The 22,125-nt window shown below is 36.8% G+C and overlaps 1 protein-coding gene across 1 annotated transcript in view; it reads right to left on the bottom strand.

Moving 5' to 3' along the window:
• The window catches only part of CNTLN (centlein), a 205,359-nt gene that overhangs the window by 69,389 nt on the left and 113,845 nt on the right, over window positions 1-22,125 (bottom strand). Inside the window, exon 12 of the mRNA XM_074812180.1 lies at window positions 4,303-4,352. Within this exon, the coding sequence (XP_074668281.1) occupies window positions 4,303-4,352 (50 nt within the window). The remainder of the gene's footprint in view (window positions 1-4,302; window positions 4,353-22,125) is intronic.

The following is a 22,125-nucleotide window of genomic DNA, read 5'->3' as shown; positions in this document are numbered from 1 at the left end:
AAAGTTTAGAAGTACTAATATGTATGGTAAATCTGAAGTTAAATACATTCTGTTTAGATTTGAACCAAGAGCTTAGCATTCACAAATTGCCCACTGCTCACAGAAAAGAGCAATTACTCACTTCAGAAAGACTTTTTCTTAGAGTACGAAATACTATGTTTATGAACAAAAAAATCCCAACACTGTAAAAACATCACAATACTCACATTTCTCTTCTTGCCCTTCTTCACCCCAAATTAACTTAAAGAATTAACCTTAAGGGATAAATATTTGTTCTACATGATGGAGGTCTGCTTTAGAAGTAGCATTTCAAACTACAAGCAGACATTGCAGGTCACTTAAAAACTTTTGATTTATAAACAAAGCAAGTGTAGAAGAAAACAGTGTTACTCTCTGTAGATTCACAATCCTCTTGATATAAACAGTGACTAACAAGTTTGTTAGAGTGAATTAGACCTTTCTTTTGTCTTTGGAACATGTCATGGCCAATTAATACTTCTGTATTCATGAAATAAATGGAACACTATTCTAAAGATAATAAAAGCTGAAAAAGGTAAAACTATGCATCTGGGGAATATGTACCTTTACCTTGATATTAATATGTTAGTTCCCATGTTATTTCAGACTACAGTCCCCCAGCACAGTGGTACTGCATACATTTACAACATTCTTTAAGTAACACACAAAGATAATATGATCATGCTTTTCATCTTTTTCTAAATATTCACTCATTTGAATGTCTGCTGTAGCTTTTATATCAGCATTTACTGTACTCCACTGAAAAGAAAAATTATTTTCCATAGTCAAAGAAACTGATCAAAGCACACAAGGTGTTATGTTTATTATGTGGATGTATTAAAATACAATTTAAAACTCTATAAATAAACATATAATATGCCAAGAATAAAGAATGCTACTGCAAAATAGAAAAAAACTATACATGTTCCGTATTATTACAGAAGTCACAAGCAACATGAATTAAAGAAAAGCCAAAGGTCACTGATGCATAGCCCTTTCTTTCGATCAGAAAATAAATGGCCTATTCAGCCCTCTTCTCCCCTCCCACCTCCTAATTGTTATGTAATTGTTCACAGGAATTGTTTAGGGAGGCAATGAAAAAGGATTGCCTGTAACTGTCTGTCTGTCTGTCTTTGATAGCAGAAATATTCATGATATCAGTCTGCTTGGCAAGACATATGCTCTACACATCATACTCCTACACAAAAATACCAAGTTCTCCCCCAAGGAGTAGGCCCACAAGTCATAAACCCCACTATCTTCAGACATCAAATTATTGTGGTTTTACAGAAGTATACTTACGTCCCACTGAGAAAGCATAGTTAACTGCCAGTTTTAGAACATAACAATTAACTCCTAATTAAGTCACCAAATCTGATGATGAGTTAGTTCAACACCGCTGCCAAAATGGTACTTGAACTATGATACTACAGTTCACTATTAGTATTTGCAGAAAGCCTTATTACACAGAGAAAAATGATCAGTTTTAAAAAAACAGCTGTGTATTAGTCACTCATAGAGTAGCTACCTGAACCATCAAAACAATGACATCTTTGCTTCCAGTATGCATCAGGTGAAGCAATCTCCTGACAGACAGAAGCTGCCATGGTGCAGAAAGCCACTGTGTTACTGACTCCAGTGATAGCCACCCATGCTCCCAAAGACGTGCTGAGTGTAAAAGAGCCAGTGGGAAAAACCACTGCAAAGACCAGACCATTCTCATACATGAGCTGGGGACACAGTAGATTCAGAAGAAATCTCATAATGAAAGAAGCCTTCAAACTGCCTCCTTGAAGAAACAAGGGGGCAACACTTTACCTTCTTTTAATAAGGCACTTGCTATTTTTCTGAATATGATTACATGGACCCACTTTGCTGCTTTTGGAGGAAATGGCACAAGTACCTGCCAACACATTCTTTACATTCATACACAAATAACGATGTGAATAGCATGAATAGCGAATTTGGATTTGATCGGCAATGGCAAAAGAAACATCTTGGACAACTGAATCACAACGGAAAGAAACTGGAAATGGTAGGAGCAGAGTTTCCTTTTCCCCTGACCTCCTTCATCTTTGACCAGCAGGATTTGAAAAACTATGTGGAAAAGCAACAAAGCTATCCAGTACTTGCCCCTGACAAACACAACTGATACCTAATCAAGCAAGAGGATAGAGCCTATCTGTTTTAATACAGAGAAGCTCAGCCACTTTTTTTGCAGAATTTATCCCTTGATGTTAGAAAGCCTGATGGAAACAGGTAGCAGCTAAGGTGAAAGTGAATTCCAACATCACTGATAAGCTGAGTAAATTCATGTCAAGTTTCCTTTTAGAAAATAAATCATACTTACTAAGACTGTGAACAAAGTGTATTTATAACGTATCAAGTTTGGACTTTCAGTAAGTTACAGATAACAGACCTGAGGCTGTATTTTTATTTGGGAAGAGGAAGGCGTTTAATACCCATTTTAGGGCAGAGGGTGTATACACTTTCTTATCGCATGAGCAAGGACTGCTCACATACACTAATTTATGCTCAAAGATGGACATCCAACTTCAGTCATTATTGTATAGTCTTCTAGAAAATGTCAACCAATTGATAAAACTGTCCACCACACTGCAACGCCCTAGGATTTGCAAGGGGAACAACAAGGAAATTACTTTTTACAGACTGGGTGAGCAACTATTTTTTTATACTTAATTGGTTAAAGTTTGGAAACAGCTGGAATCAGCTCAGTCTTATGTGCTAACAAAAAGTGCTGCTTAATAAATATCTTTGGACTTGACTCTGAATCTTACCAAAAATTTCCTGTCCATCTAAATGATACCTATAACAACAAATGCTGGAAAAGGTAAATAAAATTTGCCTAACACACTTCAGTAGTAGATGAACAATTTTTCTCAGTCCCAATATAACAATTAATCATCATGCCAATAACCAAACTAGAACTGTGTATCTACCCACACACTTTTAAAAAAGGGTATGTTTTACTCTGAAAAGATAATGAAAAAAGAAGGAATAAAAAGACTAATTGTTAAAGCACTAAACATGTCAAGAACTGGCAGTTTCAGGGATCTGACTGTTTTTTGGAAATGCATGGTTATTGCTCAGCAGGCCCTCAATTCCTTCTCACTGCTGGTTGCCTTTCCACTTCTCTCTGTGCAAAGACTGACTAAATTGGCAAAAACAAAGAAGTGATTTTTAAAGTCAGTATTTGAAACCTTCACTAGTTCCTTTCAGCTCTACCCGGGGCTATGAAAGTAACACATAAGTAGTAACACAAAAAAACCCAGTAACTTTCAGTCTTCAGCAGCTGGATATTTCCACTTAGTTTTATAGATACTATAAAACAAAATCTTTATTTTTTCATTCAAGTGGCCAACATTATCACAAAAAAAACCCCAGCCACCAGCAGAAAATTGGGATAAAGAATGGCAAGGTTTTATTGCTAAGAACATATAGAGTACTTCAAGTCTCCTACTCCCTTCCTTTGCACAATACTGTGCATAAAGAATTCACCACAGATGTGACACCCAGCTGGACTGTAACTACGGACTTTCGAATACTTCCCCAGACTATTGAGGAACAGCAAATAATACAAAGAATCAGAGTGATGGGTGGGCAATGGTAATATATTACCTATCCGACTGACAAAGACCCATCTTCACAGAACCATCAACTATTGTAAAGATTGCAAAGATATAAAAAAAGATATTAATGATAATTCTTATAAGACTTCCACCATTTTGATTTACGTTCAAATTCATATACTTTGTGAGACTAGTATTATAAAAGAAGTCTCAATGAGCATGAAATTTCTGCATCACTGTACTTCAGTTCTGCAAAAACCATTTCAGACTTCGGAGAAAGCTTCATAAACATTTAAACATGTTTTAAATTTTACACATATATATTTATACACATAAACATGTTCTAGATTTTACACAGATATATTTATATATGTACACATAGATATTTTAAACATGAAATAACTAATTTTATATGTAGTATATACACATAAGTTGCAAAGATATATTAGTGTATATCTATATAAAAAATTGTCATTGATTTAATAGGCATGTGGAGAACTTAAGGGTAAACATACTTTGAAATAAGAATATGTATGGCTTTTTGCTTACAAAATACACATTCAAGAAAAATAAATTAAACTTTGGAAAGAACCTTAAAATTAGTATTTCTAATACACTACATATATACATATAAAATACTATACCTTCCCTTTTTTGGGGTAAACATAGTTAAACACCTGTATAGTGTACTTACCTATACATCGGTGTACTTTCATCTGATCCAATTCTTCTTCAAGATTCAGTCTACAAAAGAGGAAATAAAAAAGTAAGAACCACAGAACAACCACATAGAAGCTACACTAAAACCATTTAAAAACTTAAACCAAAACCATATCAATATATTACTGAGGAAAAAAGCTGTGAACACCCAGGAATTAGTTCTAATTTGGTGACACTTAGCATTCTTCAAAACTAAGGAGTCATTTGTACAACAGCTGATTAAAATTTATAAATCTGAATTTACAAGATTCAGATATAATGTTGGTTGTAACATACACTAAGAAGCTTCAGCTAGTCCTTTTTAGGTAAGGAAATGCTTGAGATGGAAAAGAGACTCATAGGAGGTGGAATCCTGTTAAGATTTGAATAAGTATTCAGTCTCGGGGGAAACGACCACCCAACCTTGTGAAGATATATCTTACTATTCCTCTTTTTCCAGCAACTATTTGAGAAACTTATTAATGAAATCTCTCCTCCCCTTTTCCAGGCCTAATCTACTACTATATTACTACTATAGTTTATTCTGTAATATCAAGCAGCTAAGGTCTGTACAGCAGAACTTCTATTAAATTCTATTAAAATTACATACAAATAAAGTTGCCAGGATCCCAATGCTAAAGTTTAAAAGTCAAATTGGGAAATGCTAGAATGAAAGACATTAACTTAAACGGTTCATTTATATTTGTGTTTTCTGACACAATCTTTAATTTTATAGCTGTGCACTATTTTAGCAATAGGATCCCCATCTATTTTACCCTAGGATCCTACAGCACACAGAACAGAGGGCAGTCATTTAATATGCAGATTTTTCTTAAAATATAACCTCATATACTATAAAAATACCCATTATTCTAGCTCTGAAGGTTGGATTGCTAATTTCCTCACAGTCATTTCTGCTGTACTTTGAACAGTAGCACCTAACTGCTTCATAGGAAATTCATGCTTTACAAAATTCCTTTAAGATAAGGCACAAAGAAAATCAGGACAAAATATCTGCTAACTTAAGGAAAGAGTTTAAAAAAAAGATCTTTCAGTATATGTAGTATTTTAAAGCACATTACATGTTAAACACATCTCTGACTCAGCTGTAATGCATGAAGTACAACAAAAAAGAGAAATATGAAAAGTTAAAATAACTTGCTTTGCATGACATATAAGACTCTAGCTATTTTCAGGATTACTCAGCTGATTTTCTTTGCTCTTCTTTCATTCTCCATGCCTCAGTCATCATCAGTTTCTACAACAGACGACAGTGGCCTTTACCTCCACACTGTCGTAACTCCTCATAGCATGTTCACTTTTTGCACTGAATGGTAAAACACTTCCTTCAAAAAACATTCTCTGTTTACATAATTAAAGACTGTATTCAACATGACATGCTTCCTGCTTGAACCTCTATCTTCTGAACATGTTATTTTTCAGCTTTAAAAACATTATTTGCATGCACACAAGTTTATGCACATATATACATACATATTGCCCCCCTACACACTAAGTGACAAGCATACAATGATAATTATACAAGATTTTTAAAAAGACTTAACTTTTACATAAATATTTTTTTAGGGTGATGAAAGATATAAAGAAGTAACTAACTTATATGAAATAAGTAAAGGGATGGGTTTGTAGTCTGAATATCTGAAGCGCTTCCAAATACATTTGTCTGTAAAATCTAGTTTCCAACTGGAGTTATGACCTATCTAAACTGGAAATAATTCAGGTAAGCCTAGACAAGAAATTACAATCTGTAATACAAGATCCAACCCATACAAGTCAATGACTGGCTCGCATTAATGTTAGAAATGCCCAGCTGGGTTAAGACCAGCACTGGGTCCATCCATCACCAGTGCTCTCTCTCCAGCAGAGGCAAAAGCAGACGCTACTCAAGAGAAAACACAAGCCTAACAGTTTCTGCAGTCTGATTCCAATTTTCCATCCTGAAAGCAGCACGTAAGCGCTACCCTTTGTTTCTTCCACTTTAACTCATTCCCTCTTGCTAAAAGGACCTTCCCTCCAATCCCGCAGGAATGGAATTTCTTTATAACCTTTCACGTGAAGCCTTGTCAAAGGCAACTGGAAAATACAGGTCAGATTACTGTTACCTCATAGTTACTGTCACCCTCTTGCAATTCCAGCAGGTTAATGAAGCAGGATTTCCCTTTACAGGAGCCACAGTGACACTCCCCCAACAAAACTGTTGATCTGTGCTCAGTGATCTCTTTTCCTCTATGGTTTTTTTCCTTCCTCCGCTGCCCTTTTTCCTAGAGACAGACTGCCATCTTCCTAAGTACAGAAGCATTCAGGTTCAGTGGTCTGCAACTCCCTCTGGAGCCCATTTTGTAAATGGGAGTTACAGTGGCAACGTGGCAGTCCACTGGCACAGTGGCTGTTTACAATGAGGTTACAGTTCAGTAATTTCATACTTGAGTTTCTTCACACTGCTCGGGGTGTGAAGATATTAACAAATAACTTATCTGCTTGACCTCATAATTGCTGTACAGTTACTTCAAACAGATCTAACACCTTTGATGTATCTGCTACAAAGAACTCCTGAGTTGTTGGCATCTTCTTTGCATCTGCAGCAGGGAAGACTGATGCAAAGATTCACTGAGTTGTTCTTTTATGGCCTTGTAAACCTAGTGTATCATTTTACACTGTTATCATTAAGCAAACCTACAAATTTCCCAACTCGTTTCTTTTTCACTTTATTTAAGCAAAACTTTACTATCATAGCTTAATTATCTTTGAATATCACTCTTCAAAAGCTTTTTAGCCTTCTCAATTTTCCACTTGCACTTGTCCTGCCACTGTTTATTGGCATACCTGTTCTCACCAATGCAAGCTTAAGTTTGAAATGCTGATCTTTTCTCTGTGAGGGCCACAAAAGCTTCCCCACTGAGTCTTTCCAGAGCACTTTTTTAAGACTGTTTTGGGGTGGGTGTGGTTTGGGCTTTTTTAAATTTTATTTTTTAAATTGTAGCACATATTTCAGATGGGTTTCAACTACAGTACCTTTCTTAACAGTATCCAACTGTTCATAGGCTTTCTGTACTGCTTGTTCTAGTGTTTGAGGGGTTGGAGGTTTTTTGACTAGTTGTTTCATTTTTATATGGTTCCCCTTCTGGAAAGTGAATATCAATATCCTCAGCCCAACTGATTTGGTTCACTCTCTTCTGCTACTATTTAAATCTAATTTTTAAAAAAGAAAAAAGAAAAAAAAAAAAGGCAAACAGTGCATGAACCTGTCTTCATAAAGGATGAGATGTGGGGAAATACAGGCCTCACCTTTTTTTCTAAGAAAGTTACAGAGCAAATCATCCTGGAAATGATATCCAGTCACCTAACGGACAAGAAAGTGATTGGAAACAGCTAGCATGGATTTACCAATGAAAAATCTTGCTTTACCAACCTGACCGCCTCTGTAAAGAGATGACATGGCTGTAAGAATAAAGGGAGAGCAGGCAGCAGTGTATACCTTGAATTTGGCAAGGCATCTGAGATGGTCGCCCACCTCCTTATTGCCAAATAGTTGAGATCTGAATTGAAAAGTAGGTAAGTTGGCTTGGAAATTGGCTGGACTGTTAGGCTTAAAGTGTGGAGTCCAACAGGCAGCTAACAATTGAACGTATCCCTCAGGGATCCATACCAAAGCTCGTTCTGTTTAATGTCTTTATTAACAATGTCAAAGATGGGTTAGAGTGCCTCTCAGCAAGTTCACTAATGATATAAAACTTAGGGGAGGAACCGAGACAGTCACTGGAGGGCTGGATCACTGTTCAGAGACACCTCATTGGCAGAAAAAATGGGCTGATGGGAACTTCATGAAGTTCCCCAAAGGCAAACTCCTGTCAGAATAACCCCTCATAACGGGACATTCTAGGAGACCAACTGGCTAGAGAGCAGCTTTGCAGAAGAAGTGGGTTCCTTCTGAGCAACAAGTTGAACATTAGATAGTGAAATGCCTTTGTGGCAAAGGCTAAAGACATGTTAGTTGTATAGACAAGAGTATAGTCAGTTGGTTTACAAAATTGATTCTATTCAGCACTTCTGAGACTGCATGTGTCACTGTGTCTTGTTTTGGGCTCCTCCAAGAAAGACACTGATCTACTAGATTGAGTTTAGCAACAGAGTACCACAATGGTCAGGGGTTGGGCACATGATTTACAATAACAGGGTGAAAGACCTGGGTTTATTCAGCCCTAGGAGAAGGGAAGATGTTATTGGTGTCTACCTAACACAACGGTGTCAAAAAGACAGAGCTTGACTTTTCCCAGAGGAGCACAGTGGATGGTACAAGAGCCAATGAACACAAGTTAAAACACATCAAATTCCAACTAGATATAAAAAGAAACTTCTCATTAAGCTGGTCAGACACTGGAACAGTTGCCCAGAAAGTTTCTGAAATCTCTATCCTTGGTCTCTATCTCCTCCATCCCTTGTCACAACTTGACAAGATCCTAAGTCACCTTCCAAAATTGCCACTGCTTTGAGCAGCAGGCTGGAGAAGACAGCTTCCAGAGGTTCCTTCCAAGCTGCACAATTCTGTGTTTCTCATCATATTGAGATAACTATTACAGAGAGGCTCTCTAATACTTCCTTAACTTAAGTTCTGTATACCACTCAAAATCCAGAACAGGATTTTTCCTTCTGGTTTCTAAGACTGATTGTTCTAGAAAAGTTACTTATTCCACAAAAATTTGTATCTCTATATCTTGCCTTGGCAAGATAATGATGTGGATAGTTGTAACCTTCCATGATTACAGCCTGTCCTTCACAAGTCATTGAATCTTGCTTTGCATTTCTGTATCACTGTCAGCATCCCAATGAAAAGATCAGCACTACAATGTCACTGTTACTTATTTATTATTAAAATATAGGACTTCTACCCAAAAGCATTACACAGTGCTCCCTTTCTCTGTAATAGCTGTCCAATATTACACTTAAATAATCCTTTTCATAGAGCGCCACTCTCTCACCAGGTAATTCTACTCTGTCATTCCTGCAAAGCTAGTAGCCAGGCAACACTGTACCTCACATATTACCCTCCTTCCTCCAGGTCACTGAGATGCCTAGTGTGTCAGGATTGTCATCTAATGCCAAGACTAGCTCCGTATCTTATTTTTAGGGCTACTAGCACAGAAGTACTTGTAAATTATTTTGCCATTCTGTTGCTTAATATGCCAGTCAACTACTGTTGACAGAATTTTAAAACAGCTTTCCTTATCTTTTGTAACCTCCCACTACCAACATCTGCTTCCTCCTATACTTAAAAAGAGTCCCTTTACTGCAGGAGCATTCTTGGTGCAAGCGGACACTGTCACATCAGCTAGACAGCAGGTCTCATCTCATTCATGGTCTCATCTAAGAGACTAGATTTCTCCTAGCAAACAGGATGTTCTTCTTTCCCAAGATTTATGCTCTTTGAAGCAGCACACATAAAACACGTCTTATATGTAGACACTCATACATGTCACACTAAAACAAACTGAATACATTGCATTCCACTGGGGAGACTGCTACCCACATTCTGAGCTTTTTTTTTTTTTTTCAATCTGGGGGAGCTTACACAGGTATAGCCTCCCTTTTTGAACCAGTTACTCTCATCCTATCCTAATTAGTTTGTTAGTTGGTTTCTTCGTTTCTTTCATTCTTTCTAATCTCTGAAGCCTGACAACCTTTGGTTCACAAACTTGTTAAGTTTTGAATGCACAGATTGGGCCACTCAAGGCCAACATGGTTAGCATTGAGGAAATTTCTAAGTATTCAACTCATTTGAGAACAGATTCTATACTGATTTCTATTCAATCTTTTCTTTCTGAAAAAGAAACATAAGACAACAAAACCTTCAAAGTTTATTTTCTACAGAATTTTTGTAGTGAATATAGTGCTAAAAGAGAAAAATAAAAATATATAATCTGTATGGTATTGATACATATTACATTCATTATACAAAATCAGAAGATGAAAAAGGAATGTACAAGTAATTGTGGCTTTCTATTCTGACTGTGTGCAGTTGAGTGGGTTTTTTTTTACTATCACTCATAAATGTTTTTACATTTCAAGGCAAAAAAACAGAGAAAAAATCGCAATGTGAAGAACCACACACAGAAACAAGTAGCTCTTCATTCTTTTCTGTTTGTTCCCAATTTGTAGTAAAATGTACTCTGACACATTTGAATACTTTTGACATGCTTCTCTAGCTAGAGCTTGTTAAAAAAAAAAAAAAAAAGCACCTGTATATGCATTATAACAAAAATACACATCTGGTTCAGTTCCTAAAATTCACCACAAAAGTACTGTAGCCTGCATACTCTATTACAAGAGTGCAGCTCAACAAAAAGGAGGAAATGGTCTTCTTGAAAGTGAAATTCTTTGCAGAGACTGTATGATTGCTACTTTTCCCAAGAACAAGTGAACATGATCAGTTGGAAGAAGCATCAAAGAAGGGTCAAGTAAGAACTTTCTAAGGAGCAAGAAGGGACTCCAAGGAATTCAAGGTAACTGAAGAAGTCACAGAAACTACTAAAGCATAACACAACACTGAAACAAATGACTCAACCTAAAAGAACATAGTGCCAAAAAGCAGGGGTGCGGGGAGATACTTGCTTTCCAGCCTTTCATTTACACCATTATTTCTCTCCATGTCCCATCACACAGATGTGCCAATCTAACAGGTAAGAGCTGATTTATCTTTATGAAACTTTCCCTGCCTCTCCAAAAAATATTTCAAGTGGGTCTGAACATAAAAAAAAAGTGTGTGCTTTTTCTCCCAAAGTGAGATTGCCTTTAATAGACTAGGTCTTCCTACCAGTCTGTTAAATGATCCACGTTCAACTCTTTTACGAAGCAGATTAGGTACTTGAAGAGACCTCTGATCCAGTTGCACAGATTCTAGTGTCATGAGATGCTTCCCTCACTTACTGAGGGTGAAAGGATTGCCTCTGCAATCCTTCAACTCAAAGGGATCAAAAATAAGCTCTGTGTGTGGTAATGCATAATACTAACCTACTGGAACTAGAGAGTCAGAACAGCACTGTCAAAGTTCAGATACTGTGAATAAGAGCTTCCAACGTTATTTTAGCAGATGAAGCTAATATATGTTGTAATTATCTTAAGCATATGTTCACTGGATTTACTGCATTGGGTTTTGCATCATTCAGTTTCAATTAACACATCAAACAATAGAAAGAAGAACTGCATCACGTTTTGATCCTAAGTGAAAGGGGATTTCACTGTGCATTGAAAAACTTGCATTTGATTTAGCAAGTGCTGAGCAAAGGGCATCTTGTTTATGTCATCTGAAAAGATCCAAGACACAAACTGAAGCTGAGAGATGGAATCTTTGAAGATATTTCTACAGTGGAAAGATTTCTGTGTAAAGTGTTTCTAGCTGATTGTAGTCTTGAGGCATGGATATTGAAAAGAAATCTTTGAACATTAGTATTTGCCTCCTCTCATTTTTTGACAGTAGAAAAGCTGGGAGTTGAAGATGTTTCAAGAGTAGGCAATTTTGAGGATGATGTATATTTTAAGTGCCTTATGGTAATCTCCATTTAATGGTGCTTCTAGCAATTTTTTTTTAGGACTGCTCCACAAATTTCACATTTTACAATTACGTACAACTACAAGCTTGGCTTAAAAAGAAAAGAAAAAAATAACAGCATATTTTAAAACTTTTTTATCTCATATCAAATATTTTTTCTCTTGATAAAACCAGCAGTTACTAAACAAAGTGAAAGAAACTATAAATTTACACTGTGGATTAGGTTAATTACTTTTCCTATTTCAGATTAGAATACTGAGTGGCACAAGTATTTGAGCACAACTCTTTTCCTAGTAGGGAAATTCAGCAATGAGTGTCCTTAGGAACTGCAGGAGAGGAAGAAATCTACAAAAATTTAGGAACAGTCAACTGTCTGCTCTGTAAAGCAGTAACACAGAACACTGAAGATGCTTTCAGTTACCCTTTCACAAGTCTCCTAATGACAATATATCAGTTGACAAGTAGGGTACTTTCTAGTTCTCTTTTTCATACTATGTATGTTTTTGCTTCAGCAAGCAAATAAAATATATAGCACATGAAATTTACAGATAAGCATTTTTTGAGGAAAACTGATTTTCTGCCTTTTTGAAAATGACATTTTTAAATTCTATGGTTGTATCTAATTTTGTGGTCTTTCAGTCAGCATCTCATAAACATGATCTCACTATTATGTCTATTACCCAACTAAAGATCCTCAGCCTTCTAAGCATGTTATACTACACAGATTCTAAGTTTCATTTGTACAGGGAAGAGCTAGAAACTGAAGTTCATTTAGAGATGATACCCCTGCACAAAAGGAGGAATATGATGTATGTAGGTACTGAAATGCTGCTAAGCAAACCATATGCAACATCAACAACCAAAAAAAAAAAAACAAGTAAAGAATGAACAAGAAGAAACTATGGAGTCCTGCAGTTAAGGTTGATGAACCAGGACACAAAAAAAAGAAAAAAAAAAAAAAAAGAAGAGGCCTATGGAAAAACCTAGCTTAGACAATAGAACTGATTAAAGTTCTAAACTGAATACATAACAGCAGTGTAGAATTCAAAAGAAAGTCTACACAAATCATAATGGGAAAACAAAAAACTTATTTCGAAAAAAGAGTTTGCTCTGTAGACTCAGAGAAGATAGACCTTTGAACCATAATTCAAGAACAAACTGTGGGATTTTAATACAATAGAAATATGCAGGTCAAGAGGAAAGACAAACAAACCTGAGTGTGAGTATAAATTGACCGCTTCCAGCTCATGATAAATTCACATCTTTGCACCTTTTCTCTTGACAAAGTCAAAGGCTACTACTGAATTTTACAGTCTCTGTCACATTCATGCTGTGTTTTCATTCTACTATTTAATTCAACTTTTAAAAACAGAAGGTCCTAGGATATAATTTTAAACAATAGAGATACCAGACATGACCTTTGTGCAAATGTTTATCAAATACCGTGAAGTATTCTGACAACTTACACAATCTTTTATATTTGTATGTGGAGCAGGGTATTAAAACTCCAGAATTCTGTAAATAAGCTCTTAACTATTAATAAACAGATTAAAAAACAAAAAATAGAAATAAAACCTAACTAAATTTCAATGTGTTTTAAAAGCAGTAAAAAAACCTCAGAATTGTCTCTGAAAATTTGCATAAAACATCTTCTAGTTGTATACATGAATAACCTTAGGCAAAGGAGATTCATTACTAGGAATAGCTATCAGCAATCCAGATGAAAAGAAAATAAGTAACCACTCAGTTAAACTTTATTAAGTTTCATTAAACTCAAAGTCTAAACTCATATCTGCAATGGTAATGCTAACAGTGAGCCACTTCTAAAAGCCTGCAATGTTAAAACTGCAGTTATCACTTGGCCTGTATCTGGATGCATTCTTTACACAGGTTGATTTCATTTTGGTTTGGTTTTTTTAATCTGAAAATGTATAAAACGTTTTCAAAATATGGCAAACAACTCTCTTCTGATGTCACTGGGTAAGTCTTTTTAGCCCTGGTTAGTTTATGTTCAAGGTTTCTAGAGTCCTAAGAACACTGTGTAAGTGAAAAACTACCCTGAAAATTTACAGTAACACCCTACCAGATTTGCTGATAATGAATGTTACATAACTATGAGTGACTTACAAGATTTCTATTTCTAATTTTAAGAAAAAATAAATTAATCCTATGTCTATTAGATTAACTGAACATCTTGTTTAAAGTATGTATTCAGCTCCCACACAAACTTTTCTGCTCAAGACCTTTTCTTAAAGAGGGAGGAAAAAAAGACTGATTTTGCCATGTGCTTGGAAGAGTAATAAAACTAGTGGACTGAAAAAAAAAATCCAGCATTTATGACTCCTTCCAGAAAAAAATGCCTCATTCTTATTTATACTCAAATGTATTTTCTAGCAGCTTTGCTAAATTCAAATTTTCTTAACGGGTTCCAAAGCAAGTTGAAAACCCAAAAAGACCTTCTGACAATATAACCTACTCCAAAATACTTTTAAAGTTTACTCTGTTGACAAGAAACAGTCCACGCCAGCAACAGTCTTAGATGCTCTAGATTACATGGTCAGAGAACAACCTCCATCTCTTTACTAGCCAAGAAGAAGCCATTGAGTCCTTGAATTAACAGGAACCAGCACCCTAAATTAGCAGGTATCTACTGGCACTTCCTAGAAAACTGTCAGTATCTTCCAACATTAACAAGAAGACTTGTCAATATCTTCCAGGTGAGAAGAAGAATCATGTTTTTGTTTTCACATCCCAAGAACAACCTCTGAATGTTTTGTTTACTATCAACAACTTCATGAAAGTAATTCTTCTTGTTTGTAACATACATATACCAAAGGCACCAAGAAGAGCAGGAAAGCACGCAGCATTCAGTTTCTTGTACCAATGCTTCATTTCTATCCTCCAACTATGACTGCCACAGTCTCACTTGGCAATATTAAAACAAGGATGGTAAGAAATCAAGAGAGATCAAATCTACCCAGCTTACTTTATGCTGGTATTGCATACAGTTTTAAAGGTACTGACCTTGACCCACAATTATAGTATCTGTTCTCTCCAGTATCACACAATATTCTGAATTCTATTTTATGGCAATATAATTCTTTTGATTACTCCTCCATTATTTGATTATTTTTGTAATGCTCACCCATTTGGAATATAGGAAGATGTAGCATAATAAAAACTGTGCTATAGAATCAGTTTTGCCAAAGGAATTACTTCTGATTTCTTTTAGATTATAGCTAGGCATCAGCAAGAAATTGTCTGTAACAGTTGCTTACTTATCAAGTTACTAGAATAGGCGAAATGCTCATACCATCTGCGTATAAGCAGGGCTTCTGCAAAATATACCTTCTTGCTAGAACAAAATTTCCTAGTACTCATCATTTTTAATTGTCAGCAGTTCTAAAGATATCATCAGGAGCCCTCACACAGCTCCCAGTCTAAGGTACATATACACATGCGTACTTGAGTCTCAATGCATTAAAGAAAAGGTAATTAAGAAAGGCAGCCAGAACTATAGTATGAACTTTTTTTCTTCACTTATCAGTTTTAAGGGCTCCTTCTCTTAAGAGTTGTCGACCCGAGGTTAACCCATTGCCAGAGGACTCCAGTTAGTCCTCTAGCAAACCACCGTCTCCTGAGTAATATATATCCATAAGTCAGCCATTGCTCATCAGCAGCTTTCAGCATTCACAGGTAAGGCCAGCTGGAGACTCCTACACTCCTCTGCATACAGATAAAAGGAATTAAAAGAGCAGGCTCATGGCAGTCTAAAATAAATACCGAAACAATAAGACTTTTCTCCATTTGTCCCGGGGAATTTTATCTGGAAAATAAAACCAAGCAGAGAATCTAATTTCTAATAGAGCTGAATACATAAGAAAAAATAACCCACTGAGGAAGCCGACTCCTTCCTGAGGATTACATGTTGTAAGACTGCAGCAGGATGACTCTTTGGAGAAATAAGCAGAATCAACCACAATCTCCTAATGCATACTTCTGCTGGTATGGACAGATACCAGGGGGCTAGTCCAGGAGCTGCTGCAGTCAGAGAAGCCTTCCCCTGAGTCCAAGAGGTTAACTATCGCCTTTTCAAATGTGTTTCTCCAGAGTCATTGAAGACTGTTAAAGACTGGAAAGTCAAATTAAGAAGAAAATTAGACAGAAAAAGACTGCTAAGCAAGCTTTGCATACTCTTTATGAGGGTCCTTAAAAAGGGACTTAAAAAGTGTTGGCTTAATACAGTAACCAAAAAAAGTAAGTTTTAAAGACACCAGGGCAAAGTAGTGCCAGGAAAATTTTTTCTTTCTAATTCTTTCTATCTTAAGCCAAATAGCCTAATAACGCTTGCAAGGAAAAGGGGACAGCAGAAGCAGCTCTGCTTTCTTCCCCTCAGAAAAGAAAGGACCTTGAGAAGAAAGACAACAGATCAACATAGAAAGGTCTTGTAGGTAAGCAAAACTGAATTGTATTTTCTGTTCATGAGTCTTCAAAAGGGTAAAAATTGTACTCTGTAAAACCAGAGTAGAAGTTACATGAACATTAGCGTACTTCTGTAAAAAGCCCATAGAAAAAATATAGGAAGAGGCTGCTATAAATTAGAATGGGGAGTCTCCTACGTCATAACACAAACACTGATTTTCATTTTATACTACTCAAAAAATTGTTTAGAGTCATGAGAACCAAGCTAGGCAGAAACTTTATCCAACTTCTACATGTGAAATACTACTGTGACAGAAATTCTTCACTTTGTTCCTACAGCATTATGATTCAAGAACATTTGCCTGCAGTAAGGGCAAAATATGTTCTTTTCATGGGTCTGTATATTTGTGTCAACTGGCAGCCTTGGGAGATGAGAGTAAACCTGGAAGCAGGTGTTTGATCTAGACTGTGTGAGAGAGCAAAAACCATTACATATGTCTGGGGATAACGCTGCCAAAAGAAAAGAAAAGCAAAAAGTACTAGCATTACTTACATTTTGTGAACATTCAAACTATTCAGAATGATTTACTGGAATTCCTTTACAAGAAGAAAATTGTAAACTTACAGTTTACACAAAGAAACTTCTAGTCTTAATTAACCAAGGAAATGAAATATTTGACTATACAGAGTCATTGAGCTATCTATCTTATTTTGTCTATTCACTTCCCAGAAATACGTCTTTATCATTCTTGTTTCCCAATTCAGTCACTTATAGGATGGATGAAAATTGCAGGAAGCGGTATCTGTTGGTGCTAAGTAAAGTCTCTCTGATTTACAACCCACATTCAGGAGCGAAAAAGGATAAAAGCAACTCCCCCCACACCAAACCAATGTCTGTTCACATAACAAAAAAGTGAACGGTGTCATAGTTGTCAAGAACGAGTTTTAAGATATATTTCAAATTAAGTCGCTCAAAACCCAAAGATGCACCAGTGACTAGTGACTACAATAGTTTCAGCATGCAGCATAACTTTTAGCTTGCAAAAGGATGGTAGAAACCCATGCCTAAAATGTTATCTACCATTTAGTAATCTTACTTGTTTTACTGCAGCACAAAACCCAGCTGATTGACAAAAAGTGTTTAAAAAAAAAAGTTACGTTGTGTGAGTTAAGCTCATTATTTTAATTTGAATTTTTTCATTCCTTTATAACAAGACCATCAGAACCGCCTTATAAACAGTATTTACCTATATTTAATTCAGAAAGAATTCAACCTGCAAGGCCATGACTGGGGTACCAGTGTAATCTATGTAACTCAGAAAGCAAATAGGGCAAGGACTCCACTGCATGAATATCAAGAGTTTTATTGTCACATTAGTGCTTTGAACCATTATGTAAACCTAGGATGACCAACACACCAAAATCTCTATTACCTATAGCCTGTTTTACTATGGAGCTGGTTTCAAATTATGCCAAGTAAGAATGGAAATCCATTTCTTAAATTATTTCTTACACTGAAGTATTTGAGTTTTAGGAAAATTTGGAAGATTCCATGTTTATTCTCATGTGACTGTGTTTGAAAAAAGCAAAACCACCAATACTTCTGGTACACACCTTCTGAATTCTTTCCAAATCAGAAAAAGATCCAAAAGCATTAAAATAGGTTAACCTGTATGTATATGCATATTCTGCCTTATGCAGCAAGAGAGCCAAGTGGTTCATCACAGTTCATGCTGAGCCACAATAAAGGTCCACTTAGCTCCACATCTGAGTTTCTGGAATTCCAGAACTGTACACTTTTAGAAAAGAGTTCAAGAGATAGGGGAAGAATACATAAACATTCCTTAATAATTTTCATTGTAAAATATTATTTGCAGTCTTTGAAGAAACTTAATGTCTCTGCTTCTTTGTAAAATTCAGTTCTTGAAGTTCTATATGCTATTAGCAAAGCTGAGATAAACCTAAACTTGAAAATATGTCATTTCCTTTCCAAAATCAGTACCATGCAAGCAAAATGCAAAACCAGCATCATATACTAAATTCAGCTGTTGCTGGAAAGCACTGAGCAGTGCTGCCCTTACCAGAATTCTCAGGAACTCCACAGGTGTTGGGAGAGAAACTTATATTCATTAGTCCCTCATTACTCTAATACAGCAGCCTGAGAGCTTATTTTACTAGCTTTGATGTACTTTGGTGTTATAGATTGTATGTTCATAGGCTTCTTACTATTAACATTCAGTACAGTTTAACAAGACACGCTTAGTACTTTACTTGTGTGTGTGTGTATATATATATATCTGTAGGCTGATAAATCAGATATTTCCAACTAAATGCTGAAGAACTTTTGTCTAGGCAATAGAGCTAGGAAAAAGACAGAACTCTCACAGGCAGTGTGCTTACCAACAGTACAATATTTCATTTCTATAACACTCAGATGATCTACAGAAATCACTGTGATCCAACAGCAAGGCAGGCAACACTTCTGTGCAAGCAACACAACGGAAAGCTAACTTAGTCCCTACCTTTCTCCAACATCTCTCTGCTATTCTTGTCCCTGACAATGCCCCAATTTTATCATTAATCAAACTTCAATTCTGCCTTTCCCTGCTTATGTATTATGGAAGAATGTTTAATGGTAAGACAGCATGTTTTCAGTATGACACAGTCTTGTCATGTATGAGAAGGCACTGAAGTACTACAGACTGCCTACGGAGATTTGATAATACAACTTGGGTTTTGAACCAATACCTGCAGACAAGAAAAGTCTGATTAAATACGGAAGAACAAAGGAAAAACATCAACAGATCTGATTTCAAAAACCATACCAAACCCCTAGATTTGTCTGTCAGCTAGGATGCAGGAAATTACAAGATTTGGTGGACACAGGTAAGAAAAGTTCTAGGGACAAGTGTAACAATTAAAGATCATTAAACTCATCATCCCTGAAAGATCACACTCACTGGAAAACAACAATATATTTATTTCAGTTAGCTGACACAGTGCCTTGTGAAAATATAACTGGAAGCCTGCTAGAAAAAAGAATTCTCTTCACAAAAGGAGACATGCTAATTAATTGTGCAAAAGCCCCCAAATGACTTCATATGGCATTTACAGTTCTGACTTTGGTCCTTCAAAAATGTCTTTTAAAAACTGCACCCTGTAGTACAACTAATGCTGCTGTTTTCTTACATTTTAAATTATCTGTAGTGGGTTTAGCCAACAACTGCACCATTTCAAGTTCTCACAGTTTGAGCCCAACTGTCATTTCCACTGAGCAAAGTTCAGTAAGCATGCACCTTTGTCAGAACCCCCTAATTACCAGCTGCAGAATCTAGGCTCTAATCGTTTTCAGCAGAACAAAAGGTGGTATTTTAGATTTTGCAATCTTTTTATCCATTGAAAATCTAAAGAAAAACATATACATCATTATTTAACTCTATTTGGCTTTGCAGTATCAAATCACTAATTGCAGTAAAAACAAGAGCAACTGAGCTGTTAGATTTAAGTATTTTGCAGTAAGAAGCCTGCTATTTCCCAGCAGTCCTAAAACTGAAGAACAGTGTGAGAGACGACTTGTAAAAACAGGCCTGCGAGAAACACGGACTGAGAAAAACAGCCTGGGAAAGAGATAAAAGTTAGCAGGGGGAGTGAAGGCCCTCTGAGCTAAGGAATATCTCAAACACTTGCAAGTAACGAAACTACAGTCACAGGGTGGATGGTGTGGAGGTTGAAGCTGATAAGGCTGCCCCAATAACACTGGATGCAGCTGGAGGGGGGAGCCCTGTGGAGACAGGACGGTTCTGCTCTGGGGCACCTGGTCAACTTTCAAGGGCCATCTGTCCGGTGAATGACCTTTGCTTCATTATCCACGAAATGCATATTAAAGTTAACACCCCTCAATATGCTAATGAAGACTAATAAGATCATGCTAACTACATCATCCCATGAAACACCTTACCCCTCCCCGTCCATGGGATACATAGGTATGTGGGTCGACCTAGGGGACGGATCCAAGGAAAGCGTGTATAAATCAAGGGGGAGTGGGGCAGAGAGTGAAGTGAAGTGAAGTGAAGTGAAGTGAAGTGAAGTGAAGTGAAGTGAAGTGAAGTGAAGTGAAGTGAAGTGAAGTGAAGTGAAGTGAAGTGAAGTGAAGTGAAGTGAAGACGGCTGCCTCCTTGAACCCTCACTGGTGGGATCGATGCAAGAATGCAGACCGGTGATCTCTATTCCCTCCATCTCCCTCCTTTCCTTTTTCCCCTTTTCCTTCACTACTGTAGTGGTTTAGGCCCTGCCGGGACCCGAGACCACGTTGCCACTGCCTCTCTTGTTCTGGTGACATCCCAGCATCTTTGCTCTCTGGTCAGTTTATGATCATTTCTACTAATCCTGGGGGGTCGAGGTTCCCTATTTGAGCCCATTGTGTTATCAACACAACCCATTTACTCCACGTGGCATCTGTTGCATGATGTTTACCGATCTTCCCACGCTTGGGCAAGGACCTGACAGACCTGACGTCAGCATGGTATTGAATAACCCGGGTAGAGCTCCCTCCCCATTGCTGGGGAAACTTAACCCTATCCTAGCTGAACCAGGACAACTACCATTAAGAAATGCAAGGCATACTGTATTGCTTGCCACAACTCCTTAAATACTTAGCCAATTATCGTGTGTTCAATTAGTACATGTGGGAAGTTAATAAATGTTTGGACTTTGAGACTTGTCTCACTGTTGTCCACTCCGTTGGGAATTTACGAATCTGAGTCACTTGTCTCCCTCATCTGAGTGGGACGTGACAGAAAGATTACTTTACAGAGATAGTACATATATCAGAAGGGCTATACTCCGTAGGTGACAGTTTTTAACACTGATGTAGCATGAATGCACTTCCCTCCAAATTAATTTTCTGCAGGACATATCTGTTGAGTGTAACAAAGAAAAAATTATTGTGATATTTGGATGTTGCACACAACAATAGAGGTTTAAAAACTAAAAGTCTCTGATGACCAGGTATTTCCTGTTTGTCCAAAGAGATTGTCTGGGTGATCAAAACTGAATGTTTCCATCAGGCTCTCTACAGAAAAAAAAAAAAAAAAAAAACAACAAAAAAGACACATTCAAGAAGTAGAGGAACTAAAAAAAGCCTAGGTTTGTGGTTTTTACTGCCACAATTCCAGAACAGTAAATTTAGCTTTCCTCCACCATACTCATTCTGATAGCTAGAAAAGGCAAGAAGCATCACATGCTGTTGCTGGTCCCAAGTTAGGCTCCTGCCTACTGGCTGGTGAGATACTACTACACAGGATATAGAACAGTTACTTTGACTCTACAAAGATTAAGGAAAGCAGAAATCATGAGGTCTTGTTTTACTGAAAAAGCAAGGCTGAGAAAAAACTTTTATTAAATAGCTGCTATAGCAGAGGAAGGATGGTACCAAGCTTGCTGTGATTCCACATGCTTCAAAGATTCAGAGCACATTTCCTACATGGAGGATGGCACAGCTACCCAGATACTCAGAGGAAAGAATGACTACCAAAGGTTCTTTGAATGATGTGACTATCTCTTTCACTTAATAAACATTTCCTCCTTATCACTAGCTGCATGTGAACATATCATATGGACAACCAATTTCCAGTTACCTGTGAAGGTAATGACTTATGTCATAATGTCTTATGTCAAAGAGTGTACTAGGTCAAATAATTCTGTGTTGCTGGTATCAGTTACAAGATTTTCTAGAAAGTAATGCAGAATAAAAGATGTAAAATTGTAAAGATTCCACAGTAGTTTACATATGGTCAACTATACGTTTTCAAAGTCTGTACGTAAAGGCCAAAG

This window comes from Strix aluco, chromosome Z (assembly GCF_031877795.1).
Source record: "Strix aluco isolate bStrAlu1 chromosome Z, bStrAlu1.hap1, whole genome shotgun sequence".
NCBI classification, from domain to species: Eukaryota; Metazoa; Chordata; class Aves; order Strigiformes; family Strigidae; genus Strix; species Strix aluco.
This window is presented reverse-complemented; position numbering and strand designations above follow the sequence as displayed.